This window comes from Vidua macroura, chromosome 3 (genome assembly GCF_024509145.1).
Source record: "Vidua macroura isolate BioBank_ID:100142 chromosome 3, ASM2450914v1, whole genome shotgun sequence".
In the NCBI taxonomy this organism is placed as follows: domain Eukaryota; kingdom Metazoa; phylum Chordata; class Aves; order Passeriformes; family Viduidae; genus Vidua; species Vidua macroura.
The window spans coordinates 90,669,747-90,689,165 of record NC_071573.1 but is presented as its reverse complement, the minus strand read 5'-3'; the positions used below and the strand labels follow the sequence as shown (position 1 = coordinate 90,689,165).

Below are 19,419 nucleotides of genomic sequence, written 5' to 3'. Positions count from 1 at the left end.
TTTGCATTGCTTCAGTGGGACATGGAATTTTATATCCCCAAAGCAAACCAGTAGCAAATAGAAGTGTAAATAATAAATATAATTCTGCTTTAAAAATAAATATTGTGCAATGTTACTTAAACTGATGCTCATTCACCAGTAAAGGTAGGAAGCCATTCAGTTGTTCAAGAGAAGAGAGTTTGAAATATGCGTATTATTGACTCTGGTTCTGTTCCCAGGGGATGTGCATATTTCTTTAAAATATTTGTTCAGTCAGGACTGTGTAGTAACCTCACTATATTATGTGGTCTAAACCTCACTGAAAGAAAGGAAAGCAAAACAAGTCACTGAAACTGCATCAGTGACATTTTAGCAAATAAACCCTCACTCTTAACAGAATTTATTTTGGCAGCATAAACACTTTTGTGCGTACGTGTATTATGCAGAGCCCTTCAACCGTCAGAAAATGAGACAGTGTCATGTGAAGCTGTGCAGCTGTGCAGGGTGGGGACACAGAGGTCCTTTAAACGGGAGGGTACGGGCACTGGCACCGCGCGCTGGGCGGCACCGGGGCGCCTCGGGATTCTTCTAAACCCGCTGGAAAATTTGTTACGTGGACAACGAAGGAGCATCTGCCTCACAAATGTATAATGCTGTTAACTCAATCACCCTGAAAAAGAGCTTGAAAACAAGTATAGGAGTAAACATTATAGAAATAAGCATATAGGTTTCCTTTTCAAACACAAACTCACAGTGGCTGCACGCCAGAGTCTATATTTCTTAAAAAAACTCTATCACTGGCGTAAATGAAAGAGGCAGTTTGATTTGTGGTTAAAGTAGTTTCCATTCTACTTCCACTGTAACAAATGTATTAATTCAGCTCAGACTTCCTCCTTCTGGCAGCCCTTTTGCAGTAAAAAGAGAAATTAGAAGTTCCAGCCAAATACCATACCTTGAACTGACCCACTTCAATACATAAACACTTTTACAACATGTTTATTCAGGTGTAGCACTTTAAATTGGTTTAAGATGTTTCCAGTGACAGAGAGCCCAGCAAAGGCAAGAGAAGAACTGAGAAAGTTAGCAGTTATGGAGCAGAGTAATTGGCAACATATTCTGAACAATTTTGATAATTACTTTTTTGACTGCAATGGAAAAATATATTTGTTGAAGCTTCTGATTTCATTTTAAATGCTTTTTTAGTCTTGTGTTTCTTCAATTCTTCTTTTCATGTGTTTGAGTTACTATTAAATAATTCAGTAACATTAATTTCTATATGTTCCAATCTTCAGTTGCAAGTCAGATATGAAAAACTGTACATGCTATTCTCTATTCATAACAACATGGACAAGCTAGCTTCTCACCACAAAGTTCCACATTTCCCTTCATTTCTAGAGGGAATATTTTTACTATTTTTCTTTACTTTTCATTCCAATGAGTTTCAGAATTTTAATTTTATCTGTAAAATATTAATGCTTTACTGGTGGACATTTTGAGAATACTATTAGATTTATATATTGAGAACTGTAAAGGTGTGTGAAGCTTTTCTGAATTTAAATTTAGGTTCCTTGAATTTACAATGGTGGATATTGTGTGCGAAGCAAAATATCCTTCAAACCAATGTGAACTCCCTTTAAAATAACTTTTAATATTATTAAGTTTCCTCTGGGTTTCCTTTAGACTTCAGCAATGAGATGGCTATTAAGATTCCACAAGTTAAGGCTTACTTGGTTATCCAGGGTATAGAGATATACTGTAAAAAATTAATCCTGTAACCCACAGCCTTTTTACACAGAGAAACAGCTTATGTGACTATATTCCTTTATGTGCTTGATCTTCTAAGCAGCCAGCATGAGATTTTAGGATTCATTTGTTCAATTCATGAATGGTATATGCACTGGATCTGCTTCTTGTGCAGAGGAAAACTTTTATTGACTTCTGTGGGTACATCGTTAAACTTTTCTCTCTCAGTTTATCATATACCTTAGCTTAACTGCAACTTTCAGAAGATGAAGCAATCAAAATATACACTGCCCTTGAGACGCTATATTTCTTCTGAGGAGGATCTCTGAACTGTTTGGTTTAGAAATTCAAACTACATATGTTGTCTCCATTTTAGGTTGCTTTTTTCCAAAAGAAAGTTTGCATTAACAGGACTTCTATTATCGTTTATTTAAAAAAAAAAAAAAGAGAGAAAAAAGAAAGAAAAAAAGAAAAATAAAGGTGTACATGGGGGATATTTGCCTTCAGTCTAAGAAGCATTGCCCCTTCTTGAACAGGAGGTATTTCAAAGCATTCTGCCTCTGAAAAGCATCAAGCTTTCTGCCACAGCAGTAGCTCCATTGTGTGTGCCATGGTCTTGTTAGGTAGTCCTTATTTTTGTTTGTAGTGTCAATTTCAGAATGCATTAAAAAAAAATTTGCTCTATCCTGAATTTCCCCTTGTAGCATTCATTTTTGTAAGTGGTTTCAATCTATCATTTCCTGTAAACGTTTAGAAAACTCTTGGCTTCAATGACAACTGAAAAACCAGGTCTCTTGGGCATGCAGTTGTTCCATACTGTGGCATTAAAGCAATACTTTCTAAAGTCAGCTGAATGACTCAGGCTGACCTGCCTAACTACACCCGGAGCTTCAGCCAGATGAAACTCGTAAAACCAAAACAGCTTGTCTTTCTGCTTCTCTTGACCATCTCTGAACAATGTTGCCAAGCATTCTGAAACATGGGCTCCATTCTGTCCTTCCATCAAATCTTTAATTCTGAGGATTTCAAAGATTTTTTCAGATTTCAGAAGAAAAGAAGAAAGTGCAGGTAAACAGCAGTCTGCTAGTGCCTGCTCTACTGAACTTAGACACTGCAATTGCCCCTGCACCTAGGAAAAACCCCAAAAACACAATAGATGGATTTACTCTGTGCAGTGATAGTCCAAAGCCCTTGTATTCTTCACATTCTGGCATGCACTTCTCAAAACTGCTCTGACGATTAATTATCTCCTCTACACACTGGAAAGTATATTTGGAGACTAAGACTTATTTAAAGCATTATGTTTCAAATTTGCTGAACTCCTTAGTCCTTATTCATAGGATTCTGAGTCTTTGGCAAGATGCATTTGTTTGACTTGGCATTTAAACTTCTTTTTGGCTTTTATACTATTTGATAGTAAAGTGCCCTTAGCAGTTTGCTTAAAAGCTTGCATGGAAGTTTGGGTTTGACTGACTGAACTGAATGAATATTAATTGCCTTTTCACATTCTCTCCCCTAATAATAAAGGAATCGCTGCTGCAAAAATAACTGTGAAGTTCAGCTTACAAAAAGGTCCTATCTCAACAATCCCAACAATTTTGTGTTTTTTGTTTTTTCACCCACAAAATAGGAACTGCACTCGGGTTGATAACTGCAGAGCTGTTTGCTGTGTCACTCTGTCTGCTTCAGTGCTGTCACATGCAGTCGTATCATACAATTCTTTTTGTGAACTCATCCAGTTCCATCTTAAAAGTTCATTTCCCCTCCAGCTGCTCCAAATGGAAATGCAAGAGCCCTTCAAGATTTCAATAGTAATCTGTCTTGCAGTCTTGACCTGGAGACACATCCTTGCTTTTCATAACATTCAGAAAGCTGACTTTTCCTGAGACTGCCAGTGTGGATGCCAGTGACAGTAAGATCTGTGCCTTGGCTTTATCTCCTCAGACAGTATATATTTTAAGTAAAATATTGATCAGACACTTATTTTGCAAGAGCTTTCAGTCATTATGCATCCTAGCCAGTTTTACACTGGCAACACAGCACAATGAGTAATTCCAAAATCCATTATTTTGTCCTGAGTCATCAGCCTGCACCAAACCACTCATTTTGTTATGAAAAACAAGAACTTATTTACTTTCAAAAGTGTTCAAGAATTCACAAAACACGTTTTATAGATTAACCACTACTGCTAGGTCACAGTAGTTGGTAATAATTTTGCATATTTGTACTTAGAAATGAAAAATTTAGTGATTCTGCAAATTCATTTCAACACAGTTTGCTGAAAAAAAAAAATTCCAATGCCACACCTATGGTTTCATTCTTTTGGGAAGTGACATCTGAAATGAGGAAAGGCCTTTTGAAGAAATATCCTGCGCATCCAAGGTCCAATAACATTTAATATTTGAGCAAAAAACTGCCCATAGGCTCTAACTATGAAAGCTCACACAGTAGTTTTCAAAATTAGAGAGAAACTTTCATGGTTTCTCATGCCCAAACAGCACTATTGAGAGCAATGGGACTTGAAACAAAAGAATTGAAGTGGAGTTTGGCTACCTGAGCTTATTTTTTAAAAAAGACAAGAGGAAAGCTAATAACACCAATGTGATGGTCCATGTATAACACATCCTCAACACTCCAACTCTAAAGTATTTTTACTGTCTCTGTTGTATTATCTACATAAACTGTTGCTCAAACTTTTCCTTTGGTGGACACATTTATCTATAACAACATAAAATATGCTTTTGACACATGCTTTTTGTGTTTTATTAACTCTTCTTCTCCCTGAAGGCTTTAAGAAATTCTGCCAAATGGGTGGTCTTGGATGTTCTGCTCTGCCTTTCCTAGGCTTCACAGGTTTAGTCAAGACTAGATTCATCTTTTGTTTGCCAAATCTTACATTTAGTTGCTTTTACCCCGTCCATTTGAAGGAGTTTTGAGTATCTTTTTGTGTTAATTTTGGTATTCAAAAAGCTCTTGAAGAAAGCACTTGGAACACATAAGGAACTCTGAGATGCTGTATAATATGGCAGCACCATATATGCTTACACAAAAAATCAGATGTAATTATACACAAAAATGGTCTGTAAGTACTTGATTTATCCTTCCAAGTTAATGCACTTAAACTGTGAGTGGCTTGTGGGAGTCCTGGGGCTTTTCTGCACCATTTAAAAATGTGTTCAGGAAGACAATAAAACAAAGAGAGATTAGATTAATTGGTCATCCACCAAAGAATAAAATGGATAAAAGCTTTCTGAATGGAATGGAACACAAATGCTATTATCTCTAAACTAATGGTGTTGAGAAGCAGCGGTATCCTTCATCTGTCTGGGGAGCAGGGTGTGGGGTGATTTGCACAGCTGTACAGCAAGAACCAGTATGCACCAGTGGTGGTAGGAGAAGGGGTGGGAGCCCGTTTCACCCCCCTTCTTGGCCCTTCTGCTTAAAGTGAGTGTGCCCTTACTAACAAAGGGTGTGGTCGCTTGCTACAAGCCGACACAATGCCGACCCTGTTTGTGACCCAGCTGGAAACAGTGGTTTCACCCATCTCAGCAAAACAGAGTGCTGGAACTGGATCATCCGCTCTGCTCAGGATGGCAGTGTGCTCCTGGTGCATTTACATCCTGTGCCAGCTCCACCACAGAGTCAACAGAACCTCAAGGCAGCGCTGCAGCACTGGGACCTTTACCATGGGGACAGCTGTCATGGGATCACCCTGTTTTGGAGACTGAGAGACTCATCCCTCCAGCTTGTTTCACACCGCAGTGTATTCCTGAGCATGTTTAATTTAAAACTAGTGCAATTTTGGCCAAAGCCAGCTCTGAACCAGAAATGAATGTAGCTGTACTTAGGCAGTGCTTGAGCCCAAGCTAATAAAACCTGCTGAGGGGCAGGATGTATTAGCTTGGGTTCAGTGCTGTGCTAACATGGCTATATGGCTTCCAGATGGCCCAGAATTTAGTCAGAGCTATTGCCTGCCAAAGCCCATGTATATATATATCAATATAAATACATATTTCCTAAGTCCCCCCACTATAAGGACAGTAATGAAGGTGACATTGCTCCTCATACTTTGCCTTGTAAATACCAGATCCATCAAGAGGTTTAAGGTAACAACCCAGCAGCATTCCCCCAGAGTTCTTGATAGCTACCATGGTCATGTAAGCTAGGTGCTAAGGTGGTCTAGGGGCAGCTGTGGGATAAATTCATGACATTTAGTGTGGTAATGGTGAGGCCAAAACAACATCAAATATACAGCCAAGTACATGAAGAGGCCAGTGTGCTGCCACAGGTTGTCATGGCTTGAAAGCAAACCAGCCACTTCACACCACACCAAGAAAGCTACCTTTCTGAAGGCTTAGTTAGTTGGAGAAAGGGACCTTGGAAGATCAAGGCTAAAAGGTAGAGAAGATAAAAAAGAAGAGAGACTGTGGTTTTTAGTTTCTTTCCCAACATCTCTGGAGAAGAACTTCACCAATCCTTCATGCAGCATGTAGGGTTAAGAACCAAACACCCTTCCAGGGGACACACATCAGAGCATACCCAAATTCATGCTGAAAAGGAAATTAGCCTTCCACAGGCTTCAACTGTACTTATTTTTTTCAAGTTTGCTTTTGCTCTGAGGAAAAAAAATACTTGAAGTAAGAGTCAGAGTCAGGGAGCTGAGGGCTCCTGCTGCCTGCCCACCTCAAATAGCAGGAAAGCCCAAAGAAACCTTCTATGGCACTATGTGGTAACAGAAATCTTAATCTTTGTTTTTTCAAAGTAGACACCAGTTTCTTCCCCTCTGGTGTGCTGGTAGATGAAAAATAAGTGAAATCTGCAGTAATCTAATAAAAGGCACAGAACTATATAACTGTGGGGCTACTCAGGTTGTTGTGCTGAGAGCTGTGTATTTGGAATCCATTTTACTCTGTGGATCACCACCAATCACATTGCATGTTACCTCCCTCTCCCATTCTCTGTAAACAACTCTAGGCTCTCCTCAGCAATGACAAAAATAGAAAAAGCATTCTTTTAGCTTATAGCTGTTTATACCATTTCAGCAATAGTGATGCTCAGATCACTGCTAACATCCACTTATAAAAATGCTAAAAGTTAATACAAAGGTGCTGATTCACTAGAACAAGTTCTAAGTCTTAAGAGACATGTGGAATATATAGAGGAAAAGGTTGCATGGAGCTTTTCAAATTGTTTGTGCATCTGTATTGATTTTATGCTGCAATTCATCCAACACCCATGCGTCCATCAGCATGAAAAAGATCACCTCTCATTTGAATCATGACAGAAAGTTTTGGTGTCAAAAGTAGGGAATCAGCCAAAAGGGGATGCTGCAGAATGTTGAGGATACATTAAAAAAGAGAATCAAAAAACTTGATCCTTAATTTACCACAGCCCCAAGGAAAGAGTGCATTATATGTTGACAGGTTCCATATGTGTCATGCAAACCTTTATTCTTACTGTTCAAAATAAAATGTCCCATTAAGAGAAAAAGTCTACATTTCATACTAAAAGGAGACGTATGATACCAAATACTGTCCTAAAGAAAAAATAAAACACATTCCAGTGTCATGTGGCTTTTTGTACTTTTTTCTGGATTTTCAAAGGGGGTAAAACATGAATTACAACAACCAGACATTTTTCCAAAGATATTTTTTTCACACTGTTATATTAGTTACAGTTTTTTTTTTTAATTCCTTATGTAGACATCATTATTTGTGCACCATCTTCAGGGGTGCAAAGAAATACATCCACACAAGTAATTGCCAAAAATGTCTCTGATAGAAAACTGTAAGAAAGATTATTTTTAATGATAGTGATAACAATATAGTAGCACCCTGCAGTCTCAGCAACTGTTGGTGCCCCATATTGGCTGTATGAATACATCTAAAAATTAGTATGTATTTACAGACTTGATTATCCAGGACCCCAGTGTAGCACTGGAATAACTCAATCAGGGATCCTCTTACTTAACAGAATCCCATTTAGTTTAATGATCTGTTGCAATAGAAATGTTAATGGATCAGGTCTTATCATAAACATCTCTCCAGTTATGGGGACAGAAGTACTATGCCTCCTGTAAACTCGGCTGACAGCTGGAGGCATGAAGAAATGTGCTTCAGACCTGCATGGCCTGAAGTTCACTCGAGCCAAGGGAAGGTTTTTCAGTTGATTTGAACCAGTCCCTGAGCTCTCACAGAGAACTGGTTGGAGGAAAGGTGGGTGGAGTTCTCTGGGTTACGAACCGAGTCCGCTACATACTGAGTCGTATAAAAATTCATGTTCCATATGTACACAAACGTGTCATTCAACTGCTGGTGTTTCTAATAGCTTCCAGAAGTAACAGCAACCTAATAAAAATAATCAAAGCCTTAAGAGCAAAATTGTAAGAGCATGAAAGGATGATTTTGCTTGTGCTAAGCTGAAGTGTTGTAGCACAGGTCTATCCTATAGTTTTGAAAACTTTAGTCCGTAGAAATGGACTTCTTGTACGAATAAAGTGAAAAAGGGAATAGAAAATGAGGGAAAAGGCAAATTCCTTCATAAGTCAAATAAGTAAGGTGCAAAAGGTAAAGCTGTTTGTGGCTTTTGAATTTAAAATAGAAAATTATCTATCACCTTTCCGATCTTGGGAGTAGGACAGGGGAAATATTTACATGAGCTATTCTTTTACAATTTCTTCAGTGTATTAACCTAAAGGTTTCCTTTTACCCATACAAACTTTCCTGTAGTTTACCAAACGGATGTAATTTTGAGACTAGAACCAACAAATTGCTGGTTGCAGGGTTTCTTAATGAATGCCTTTCATGGATATTTAATTTTCAACAATTTCTGTGTTCAAATCTCCTGGAAAAAAAAAAAAAAATCAAGGATGGAGTTTATTCTGGAGTAGGAAAGCTGGCCAGAAGCCAGACCACCTAATTTGGATTCCTGGCGGAGATGTCACCTCCCCAGAATGGTAAGAGCTTTAAAATGGCCTCACTAAACCAGGCTGCCTAAGAGACCTACTCCCCATGCAGCCCAGGCTCAGGAGTGGTGCCTTTGAAGGGTGGGTGAAGGCAGCAATGGGTTCTGCCTTGCATTGGTGCCCCCCTTATCCACTGGCTGTACTCTGACTGTAAGGTAACATTAGGTGAAATGGCCATGAGCTTCGGTGAAAGCCTGCCAGCTCTCCTCTTAAGCATCATGCCTAAAGGACAGTTTTTGCATAACTCTCCAGTAGCCAGGGCACTTGCTGAAAAAGTATGAGACGCTTTGTTCACAGCCCAGCTGAGCCTGAGGGAGAATTTAGATCAAAACCAATGAGAAAATGTAGCCAGAACAAAGAAGAAAAAAAATATTAATCCTTACACCAGGGTTTCTTCTGCTACTCATTAACATTATGTCAGCTAAGGTTTAGATTAACTGGCATCATAGATCCCTTGACCTCTGACATAAAAAGCTTTTTGACAAAAAGAGTTAAATCTGAGTTTGCTTGTAAAGTGGTATGGATTAAGTGAACCATCACAGAAAAAACAGTATATAAGTCTCTTTTTATTAGTTTCTAAAGAAGTCTAAGTAAAGAACATTTCTTCTAAAAATATTGTGTTGCTGAGATGCATTTTCAAATTTAATGAGGAGCATAACTATGAATAATGCAGTAGCCCAGTAAATTTGTACTAAAACCCCCACAGCTCAAAACTTCTGTTTTGATAGTGGTTTTTTCTAATTTTCTGCTAACCAAAATTTTCAGAATTTCAAATTTTTAACCCATTTCAAGGTAAAAAAAAAAAAATCATATTTTTTTTTTCAAATTAAAGAAAACCAATCCCCACATTATCCTATTGTTAACTTTTCTTCAACATTAGCAATATCAACAGCTGCTATACCTTCTGAATGGCTCTGAGGTTCTGCAAATCTGTCTGACTTTCCTGAATGTAATCATCAGTCGTAGAACATTAAAATGGATCTTAATTTTGTATGTAGGAGCTCTTATCCTGAACCCAATTTCACTTGATTCAATTAATATATAATCACAATATTCTACAGAATTTAGAATAATAGAAAATTTGCAGACCACATTAACAGCAGGATAAGATTGGTATTATTTGCTTATAAACTCTCAGTGAATTGTCATCCAGTCAAGTTAAAAAGCACCTATCAAGAAAAAAGTCCTAGCAAGACAAGAGCACACATAGCTTTATGATCTATAGTTTCGATCTTACCGTCCCCAGTCTCAGCGCAGAGTTGCAAGCCCAGGTTGTTCTGTGGATTAATCACCCAGTGATTGCTGGTCACAGTAATGTCGAAGACAAACCAGCCCACATCAGAAGCTTGAGCCTTTCTTGTGTCTAAGAGGAACAAGTCTGCATCCCTAAGTTAAAGAAAATAGAGAGTTAAGGCATTCAAATATTATTAGCTTTGTCCCTAATTTTCTTGCTGGCAATAACTTCTTGTAGTCCAAATTAATAATCCTTTGACATATCCTCATTATGACACAGTACAGCATGTGCCGTAGCTAACAAGTCGTTGTTAAGTATAATACAGGTATTTCCCCTAAGAGGCCTTTCTGAAATTAGTTTCAGCATGTAAAAATGATAGCTCTGGAAAATCTGAAAAATACAACTTCCTGATATAGCTGCACGAAAAACATAATTGAGGCTGTGTATAAAAAATTCATCTTTCAGCATTAGAATGTCTCAGGAAGATTCAATTTTATAAACTTTTCAGCATAAAAGACAAAAAAAAGTCAAAATCACGTCCCAGTTTCAACTAAAATTCAGAGGCATAGCATTGCTAAAAAGATCTGTTGTTAATAACACATGACGGCAGCTGTATCCCATGACAAAACATGAATAGATGGCAGTTCAGACCGTTTCCTATTACTACAGATCTTTAGAAAATAAGTCTTTATATCAAAGCAGAAATTACATATCTATTCAACATTTTAACCCTCAGTTCCCTGGTATATTTTCAAATTTGTTCCCATCTTCCAGTAATTCAGAAGGGCTGCTCATGGGAGTTTAGTATAATTGTGTTACTAAATTTTTAGCATGGGTCATTTATTCGTTCTGTTTCCACATATCTCATGACACAATTGGTTCCAGATCATCATCTGTATTACAAATAATTTACTACAATGACCAGACTAAACCCAAGATATTTAACTCTCATCAGTTTCATTTTACACGCTTCTACAAAGCAGCATGCATTATTAAAAACTGTTTTCACCATTTAACCTTTTAAACTTAAATTTATAGTTATAGAAGCCTATTTTTATGCCATAAATAGTAGTCAAAACAGTAAGTTACAAGAAAAAATGTTTTATTCTAATTTTTTACTGTACAAGTCAGCTAAAGGCAGACTTGGCTCACATAGACTGGGAATTGTACTGTTGCCTTACAGACAGAATGAACACATGCTTAAAGAGGAAAGACAGACAGAAAAGGCTTTGTGTGAAAAAGTGGATTTAAAATTGCTAGTGTCTTGTCACTGTATTCTTACAGTGCTTAATCACAATGACACCTTAGAAAGTTCTTGTCTTATCTAAACACAGTAAATTCACCTAGAAGGTCTGATAGTGAAAAAAAGATAAAGTGCACCTTTTGAAACTGTGGTTGCTAAATAATGAAGAAAATAAGACCAACTGAACTATGACAAGCTTATGTTTACTTACATGTGAGATATATCTGCAAAATCAGGTTAAAGAGCTCAGAAATTATAAAGGAAAGTAATTAAAAAAAAAAAAAAAAGGAATTGAAAGGGCTTTTTTCCAAGTTGCCTTTTTTTCCTTCTGTTAAAGGATAATCTTTTGCTGGGCTCTTATCACTTTCATTCTAGTAGAACTGTGCTAATGACCACACAAGGAGAAAACCTACATTCCCCCTCTGGAGTTAGCATGAAGAAAATCTTACAATTCAAAAGAGCCTGACCTGCTATGCTAGCACTGAACAAATTAACAACGTACCACAAGCTCATATATAGTACTCTCTGGAGTCTTAAATGCCAACTTTTTTTTTCTCTAATAAGCAGTTTTATCAGAACTTTAAACCTGAAAACTTTAATTCCAACTGTAATAGTCTTTGAGATGTTTATTTAGAAATACTTTTGCATCACTCAGTAGATTTAATAAAAAACTGTAAAAGTGTTTGGAATATAAAATACTATAATACCACAGTGATATAATTCCACACTTGTCTTTTCTCCTCCTGGAATACATAATTGTTTTCTCATATAGAGTCTTTCCATTCCAAATCCAGGACTGATACTAAATGTTGTCAAAAGTCACAATGTTTCCCATGCCAAATCAGAATAAGGCACTACTAATGGTCCAGTCCAGAAATTCCTATGAGGGAAAAATTTTTCCTCAATGTGACTTTATTACTTTGTACTGCAGCAAAAACTCAAACTAAAGTGACTTTGGTATTGAAATGTCAATTACTTGTCTGTCTCCCTGCGAGTACAGCGATCTGGCTAAGGTAATAAACTTTAAATAGACAGATTGCTCTTACTCATTAACTCAGCAAATGAAACAAAAATGAGTTGGGGTTGCCTACAGAAAACCAGATTCTTGAGAACGCATAGAAGAATGGACAATATGTATCTGGACCAATACTAATAATTAAGCCCGCATAACGGCATGCTACTACTGAAATTCAAAGTCTGTAAAACTCAGGGGAAAAAAATCAGAGAAAATAACAACTTCTTCCACAATTGATACAGATACATGGTAAAAACCTGACCCCTGAGAAGGCAGCAGGAGCTCTGTGATCAGGGTTCCCCCATTAGCTCATGTCATTCATTCAAACTTCCCATTGTATTTTGTGACATTTTTAATTTTAAAATTCTCCTTTATTCTATGCAATCACACTTAAAATTAAAAACAGCTGCAAATTTTGGCTGAATTTTAAAAAGTATTTCTATTTAAAATATAGCCCACAACACATAATAAAACCCAAGGCATTATGTCGTAAATAGCCTGAAATGTAACAGTGAATACATTCAGGCAGAATGCAGCTGATTTGCTTTACCTTTACAGAGGCTGTTTAAGTTTAGTGATTTCAGTCTGCTCCCCAATGATCAGTTTTCTAAAGGAGAAATGCTATGACAGTCAAGAATTTCAGCAAAGAGGCTGAAGGCAGAACATTTAAGAAGCTCCGCATCTCCTGGGACCCTTAAGGAAGTAAAGGTAGAACAAACTATCTACATCTTCCTTGAAACCCAGAACAGTCCTTGATCAGATCAAATAATCATTACAGTGTAATAGACCATCCCAATAATGCTGTTTTACCTCTAGCCTCATTCTGGAAACTTGCTTTTGTATCTTACTGCCACTTGAGCATTCCCTAATGTGGGAAAAGCCCTCAGAGTTTACTTGAATAAGTGGCTACCTGCCACCAAATCATGAACAAAGATTTGGCACATTGGACAGTATTTACTTTTGTCTTGAGAAAAGACCCAGGTAGGAGTCGATGGTGGGGCTCCATAGGAAGTCAGCCTGCTATGGGCCATGCTGTACATTTCCTTAGACCAAATGAAAAACTTCAATCCCAAAGACTGAAACTTCAGCAAACTCCAAGGGAATTAAACATACACACTTCAGTAGCCATGCTGGCATAGAGACAGAAAAATGCCTGAGACTACAGCACAATCCTTAGGATGCAACTTGGAAACCCTGAACCCTGGGCGCTCCTTGCCTGAAAGCACAGCAGGACTGTGCGTGGGATTGCAGAGTCCTGTCAGACACCCATGTTTCCTGATCAAAGCAAAGAAGGGTGGAGGAGCAGTTTTGCTGTGGAATGTCACTAGTAAGGACTGTGGGATATTACAGAATCATAGAATCAGAGAATGGTTTGGGCTGGAAGGGACCTCAAAGATCATCAAGTCCCAGCCCCATGCTATAGGCAGGGACACCTTACACTAGAACCTATGGCTCAAAGCCCCATCCAGCCTGGCCCTGAAAGTTTCCAGGAATGTGGCATTCACAACTTATGTGGGCAACATGTTCCAGTGCCTCCCCATGTTCAAAGTTTTCTCCCTCTCCCATTCTGTAGTTGCGGCTTCTAAAAATTTTGCACCTGAAACCTAATGTACATATGTATAACAAACCTGAGGTGACAAAGTCAAGAAAATCACAAGTGAAGTCTGGGCCCAAAAGCAAAAGATGTGGCTTTGTTGGAAAAAAAAAAAAAAATCCTGGGAGCTCGTCTTGGGGTCTCTTCTGCCTGGAGACAGCAAGGGGCTTGTGTAAAAATTTTCTTGGTTCTAATTTGAACAGTGAAGAGCTTGTGGTCTTCTCCCATCCTGTTCCACTGAGGCAGTTGCCTGTAATATCCCTATATATGAATAGAAACTGTCAAAAATCAACAATAGGAGATAAACACTTGGTCTAGATGTGAAGCTTCTGTAGTTACACTGGTGAAATCAAATGCATGGCATGTCATTGCCTGTTCCTCTTTTCAGCACCTTGCTCCATTAGAGGGCATGGGACTTTACAATTGTAAATGCAAATATATGAAAAACAGAAATACAAATTTCTGTTTATGCATTGAAAGAAATCAAAAGCATTGCTTAATGCCTCTACAGAGGCAGTTGCCATTTGAACAAGTCAGATAATATTAACTGTGATTTTCATTGGAGTGGCAAACAGTTTTCCTTTCTCTAAAATAGAATACAAATCACCAACTGTGAAAACATTCAACAACTTAAAAAGAAAACATCAGAAGTATTAGAACAACTAACTTTTCCCATTAGTTCATTAAAAAATCTGAGTTCTCAGGTGAAAAGCTTTCATGACCTTAGCCTTGACCTGTGCTCTTTAAAAAGATGTGTTTTGTTCCTTCCTGCTTCATTCCTTCCTCCAATAAGTTTCTTTTAGGACCAATGTCAAAAGAATTTTTGGGAAGCTGAAGACAGAGGTAAAAAAAAAAAAAAAAAACCAAACCCCACACTGTTTTCTTCATCCCCAAATTTACTAAGAAAGCAAAAGGTATTCTGTAAAGATGAGTACTTTCCCTCCGGTTGATTCCATTGGTATAAAATGAATCCCTGTTTATAGCCGTAAATATTTTATAACTTGATGTTTCAGAGATATGACCTGAAGCGTACAAGCTCAAGGTTCTGTGGGCAGAAAAGAGGTTTGAATTCTGGCCCAGCCTTCAAGCTAACTTGTGATGGGGCTTTTATTTCCTCCAGAATACTCTGCAAGTTTTAGCTGACATTTTCTTTGGTTTTGCCAAACCTTCCTGGGATAGGAATCAGTTCCAAGATGAAGGAGAGTTTTCCTTTATCTTAAAACAGAACTTCTTTTCCCCCTCTTTTCTGAGAAAAGGCATAAATTTAATTTCAATCCCCACTTTTTTGGGTCTACGTAGCTTTTTCACAAGCATCTTGGAATTCATACTAGTTTTCAATCATAATTTTCAGGTACTTAGCTATTTTGCCTGTTGAAATCTCTCATTACTGAGATCTTGTAGACTCTTGGAAACATGTCATACACAGAGCTCTGCAAACTCAAATTCAGGGATTTTCTCATGTGCAACCTCATATGTGGCACTTAGAGACATGGTTTATTGGTAGACTTGGCAGTGTTAGGTTTATGGTTGGACTCGATCCCAAAGATATTTTCCAACCTAGATGATTCTATGATTTGTTTTAGTTTTCAGTTATGGTGGAGCATGTGTTATGTACATGTCATCTAACAGTTAATGCACAAGTTTATCTTTTAATTACCTTCTGCAGAATTGTCAAACACAAGTAAAAAAGTCATGCTTCTTCAAAAGTAATCAGAGTCAGACAATCTTTCTGCCTCTAAGGAACTAAGTGAATCTTGGCTTGTTGTACCTCAGTGTCAGCAAATGGTGCATGTCCCAAATCTAGACACTTAGACTGTGCACAGGACTCCACCATTTGTTCGCTGAGAACATGAACCCTCACCCACTCTGTGCATGGGCAGATTATTTGGTGAACTTGGACATAAACCTGGAATAAATTACATTTAAGGTAAGTTTTACTCTTGTTCAGTGTTTGCTGTTGTGGCCTAAGAATTAATACTGCACAAGCCCCGGTGGTGGCAACAATACCTTGTCAGGTGAACACTTATGATCTGTTAGTGCCTCCCTACTTAAGACAGACAAATGGGATGGTACTCAACATCCATGCCAGGATTGGGATACCTGTTGGGATACTCCTTGATGATCTGATATATGCTAATCTGAATGGTTTCATTCTCAAAGCGGCTGTTGCTCCGATCTTTGTATATCCGGAACTCGGCGGCTGTCACTGCCTCTCCGTGAGGGATCTGAGTAAGGTCAAAGCGGAATTCTTTGTAGTGCCTTCGGTGGTGGGAGAAGTCCTTGTCCCTTTCAACTGTAATAAAAAGAATTGAATGTAAATTAAAGACGTGAAACAAATGCCCATTTCCCATGATTAATGGAGCATTCCCTCTGCTTGGGGGTTAACAAACATGACAATATAAAACTGTCCAAATAATAAAACCACAAGCCCAGACATACTTCCAGTTAAAGGAAATTCCACCAACCCAGTATCTTCAGTTCAAAAGCAAAAAAACCTCCATGGCTTTTATATAAATTCCAGAAGCTGGAGTGGAAAGAATATCAAAAAAAGCTGAAAGGGGGCATGTAAAGTAACTAGAAATATGGACAAACTAAAAGCTGTGAAAGGATTTAGGACTTCAGTGTAGCCATAAGCACAGCAATAGCAATGTCAGACCTATAGATGATTTTGGAAAACACTAATTGCTTCTAATAACCAGGCTGATGAGGGGAATGCAGCTCATTTCCATTTAACATAATAAAAGTGGTACTAAAATGCACTGCAACAACTATATAGTTAAGAAGCAGTTAAGTAATATAAATTAATTAATAATATAAATTAAGTTGTACTCTAATGGCATGGACGTCATCTTTCCAGTGGTCAGAAGAAGAAACTGTGGGTCAGGGCCAAGTGGTTCTGGCACCCCAGCAGCGTAGGATGTACAATTCTGGTTTGGGAAATCCCCTCAAACCTGTTCTTGGTGGCAGGTGCAGCTCCCACTGCTTCTAACATTGCCACAATTTAAAATAAAAACACAAACCTCATGATTGCTTAATTGAGGTTTCTACAGAATTTTAAGAGGAACTGGTTTGGGTCTATTTCCATTGTCTGCTGAAGTTCTGATTCTGAGTTAGGAGCAACTTTTGCAATGGAATATATGTTTTGATGTGACAACGGAAACTACAGGCCATAGTACTGGCTGATGGTCGCCTTATGGGATTAATACTTCAGATTTTAAGGATGTGGACAGGAAAATGATCCATGGTTTCCACTTCCACAGAGTACAATGTAGCACTGACCTATGAATAAGTTGTGCTCCGTGGGAAGACAGAAATTCTCTCTTCTGGAAAAGTTCTACCTGCCTTGTGACATACGTGCTTTGTTTAACTGATGGTGGACGAAGTCTAAAATGCAGAGTTGGGATTTGGTTTAGATAACCAACTAAACATTTATGGCTGCACTCAGCTTCCCTGAACACTCTCTCCTGTAACATCAGCTCTTTTATTGCATTTTAGTCCTCAGATCTGAGGGAGGAACAATGTCTGTTCTGAAAAAGCACACATTTGCATTACTAAATGCTGCATGTATAAATAATGTGGAAATTATTACAATATTTATACTTACACGCTCATGTATACATCCCTCCCAAACAATTTTTCTACATACATAATGTGTATGTGTTTGCATGTATATACATATAATTATATCATTTTATATATAAACCTACATATCTGTATCATTATAATGTATATGTTGTCTTACAAAATAGAAATGCATTAAAAGGTAAAAAAAAAATCATTTGGGGCTTGCCATATAAGGGTATAGTTATGGACATATTAAAGTAGGAGCTATTGAACAAAAAGCATTTAATACAATTTTCAGAGCAGTAGTTACTAGTTAAGTCACCTGTGGTCATGTAACTAGTTCTTTACAGAGTACTTCCCTGTCACCTTTTCCAAAATGTAAACTCTCCTTGCTTTCATTAGCTTCATTAGCTTTTTTTTTTTTTTTTTTTTTTTACATACAAGACTGTATTGCCTTAAGAACTACCAAAAATAAGATATATAGGCTATAAGAACACTTTATCTTCAGTGAAAATGAACTTTCTCCTGGCTGACAAAAGGAAAATTGTCTGCTAACTGTGAGGTTTACTTGGCTCAAGTGCATATTTAGCTTACATGGCTTTGCCATCGAACGCTGTGTAGAAAAAGTAAAGCAGAAAAGCAGCAGAAGCATGTAAACTGGCTGCTCTGTACCTGAAGATGAATGGGCTGCTACTGAAGAGAAACAGGATACAGTCTATTTAGCAGCTCCACTGCCTGGTTCTAAACCATGAGATATATACAGAGATCTGACTTAAGGTTTGAGAGTTGTTTGCTTTTTTTTTTAAATACCCATGTAAAGCCTTTCATTTCAGAGGAGCTTGGCAGAGATTAGCATATGCAAAAGCACTGAGCCGGGAGGGATTTTTCTAGTACAAAGAGTCTGCTCCAAGTTTCTGAGGTTATAACTGAGCATTTCAAAACTGTCATGGAACAGATATGTCAATAATCCTCAAATGAGAACTATATTTAACACAAACTTAGTATAGTGCAAACTTTTCTGCTGTCTCTGGATAGTATTTTTTCAACAAGTAGTTACCAGCATGCATGGCTAACTAAGCACTACTCACTGTGAGTAAATACTGAATAATTAGACACTGAATAAAAGGCTTAAATGCTACTACTCCTGGAATGATTGATTTTTATTTGGGTTTGAAGCTTCGTTTTGACTAGTTTCTACAAAGTACTTTCTAATCAGTAGTGTCAGTTTAGAAACAATATATTGTCTCCCTGTATGCTATAGTTTGGACAGAAGCCTCCACAATACCCCTAATAGTGTCAGTGGGGATCTCTCAGGATCACTCACAACTGCTGAAAGAATACTGACAGCCACTTTCTGGTGGCCCTCAAATTAATTGTTACAACTCACACAGATAGTACTTATCTGTGTTTCACGTTTATACCCAAGGAAGACACAGCACTGTCATCTGAAAGGGACACAAGTTCAAAATTTCCTTGGATCGAGATAACATTTACAGGTGGGCCAGGATTTCAGAGTGGCAACAGTCTGCAGAAGTGAAGGGCTGTAGGAAACAGGCACTGAACAACACTGCAAAAACACCCCGAGTCCAAGTAGGTCCCATTCTGCAGTGAATCCAGAATGTCTGTCTGCAAATTTATTTCAGCCAATATACATTGGCTGAAAAAAAAAATTGCAAAGAAAAAAAAATTGCATAGAAATGTAGACAACTTAAAAATCTTGCATTATATAGCAGACTGCAAAAAAGCAGTGTCAGTGATGTTACAATAATTGACCAGTGGTTAGAATGGTAGCTAAGTTAAAACAGTAAATGTTATTTAATGATATTGAATATTTTATTACTGAAAATAATGCACAATTCTTGGTCCCTTCTGCATCTAATAAATGCCTCATGAGGCAAGACTGTGAATGCTCAGTAGGGTGTCTGTCAGGTCCTTTGTCCTGCTGAAATAACATGAAGTGCAGGGAGGCACCATTTCTCAAATATTTTTATTTCACAGGCAAGAGCTTTTCAGCACTGGCAGCCTGAAACCCACAGGTTAAGATTTTCAAGTATTCGGTCCTTTCAGAATGTTCTCATGTCAT

At 37.8% G+C, this 19,419-nt stretch overlaps 1 protein-coding gene across 2 annotated transcripts in view; it reads right to left on the bottom strand.

Annotated features, from left to right (window-relative positions):
• Window positions 1-19,419, bottom strand: part of BMP5 (bone morphogenetic protein 5) — a 56,126-nt gene that overhangs the window by 16,261 nt on the left and 20,446 nt on the right. For both annotated transcript variants that reach the window (XM_053973345.1, XM_053973346.1), the window contains exons 2-3: window positions 15,873-16,065; window positions 9,924-10,072 (exon numbers count right to left, since the gene is read on the bottom strand). In XM_053973345.1, coding sequence (XP_053829320.1) covers window positions 9,924-10,072; window positions 15,873-16,065 — 342 coding nt within the window. The remainder of the gene's footprint in view (window positions 1-9,923; window positions 10,073-15,872; window positions 16,066-19,419) is intronic.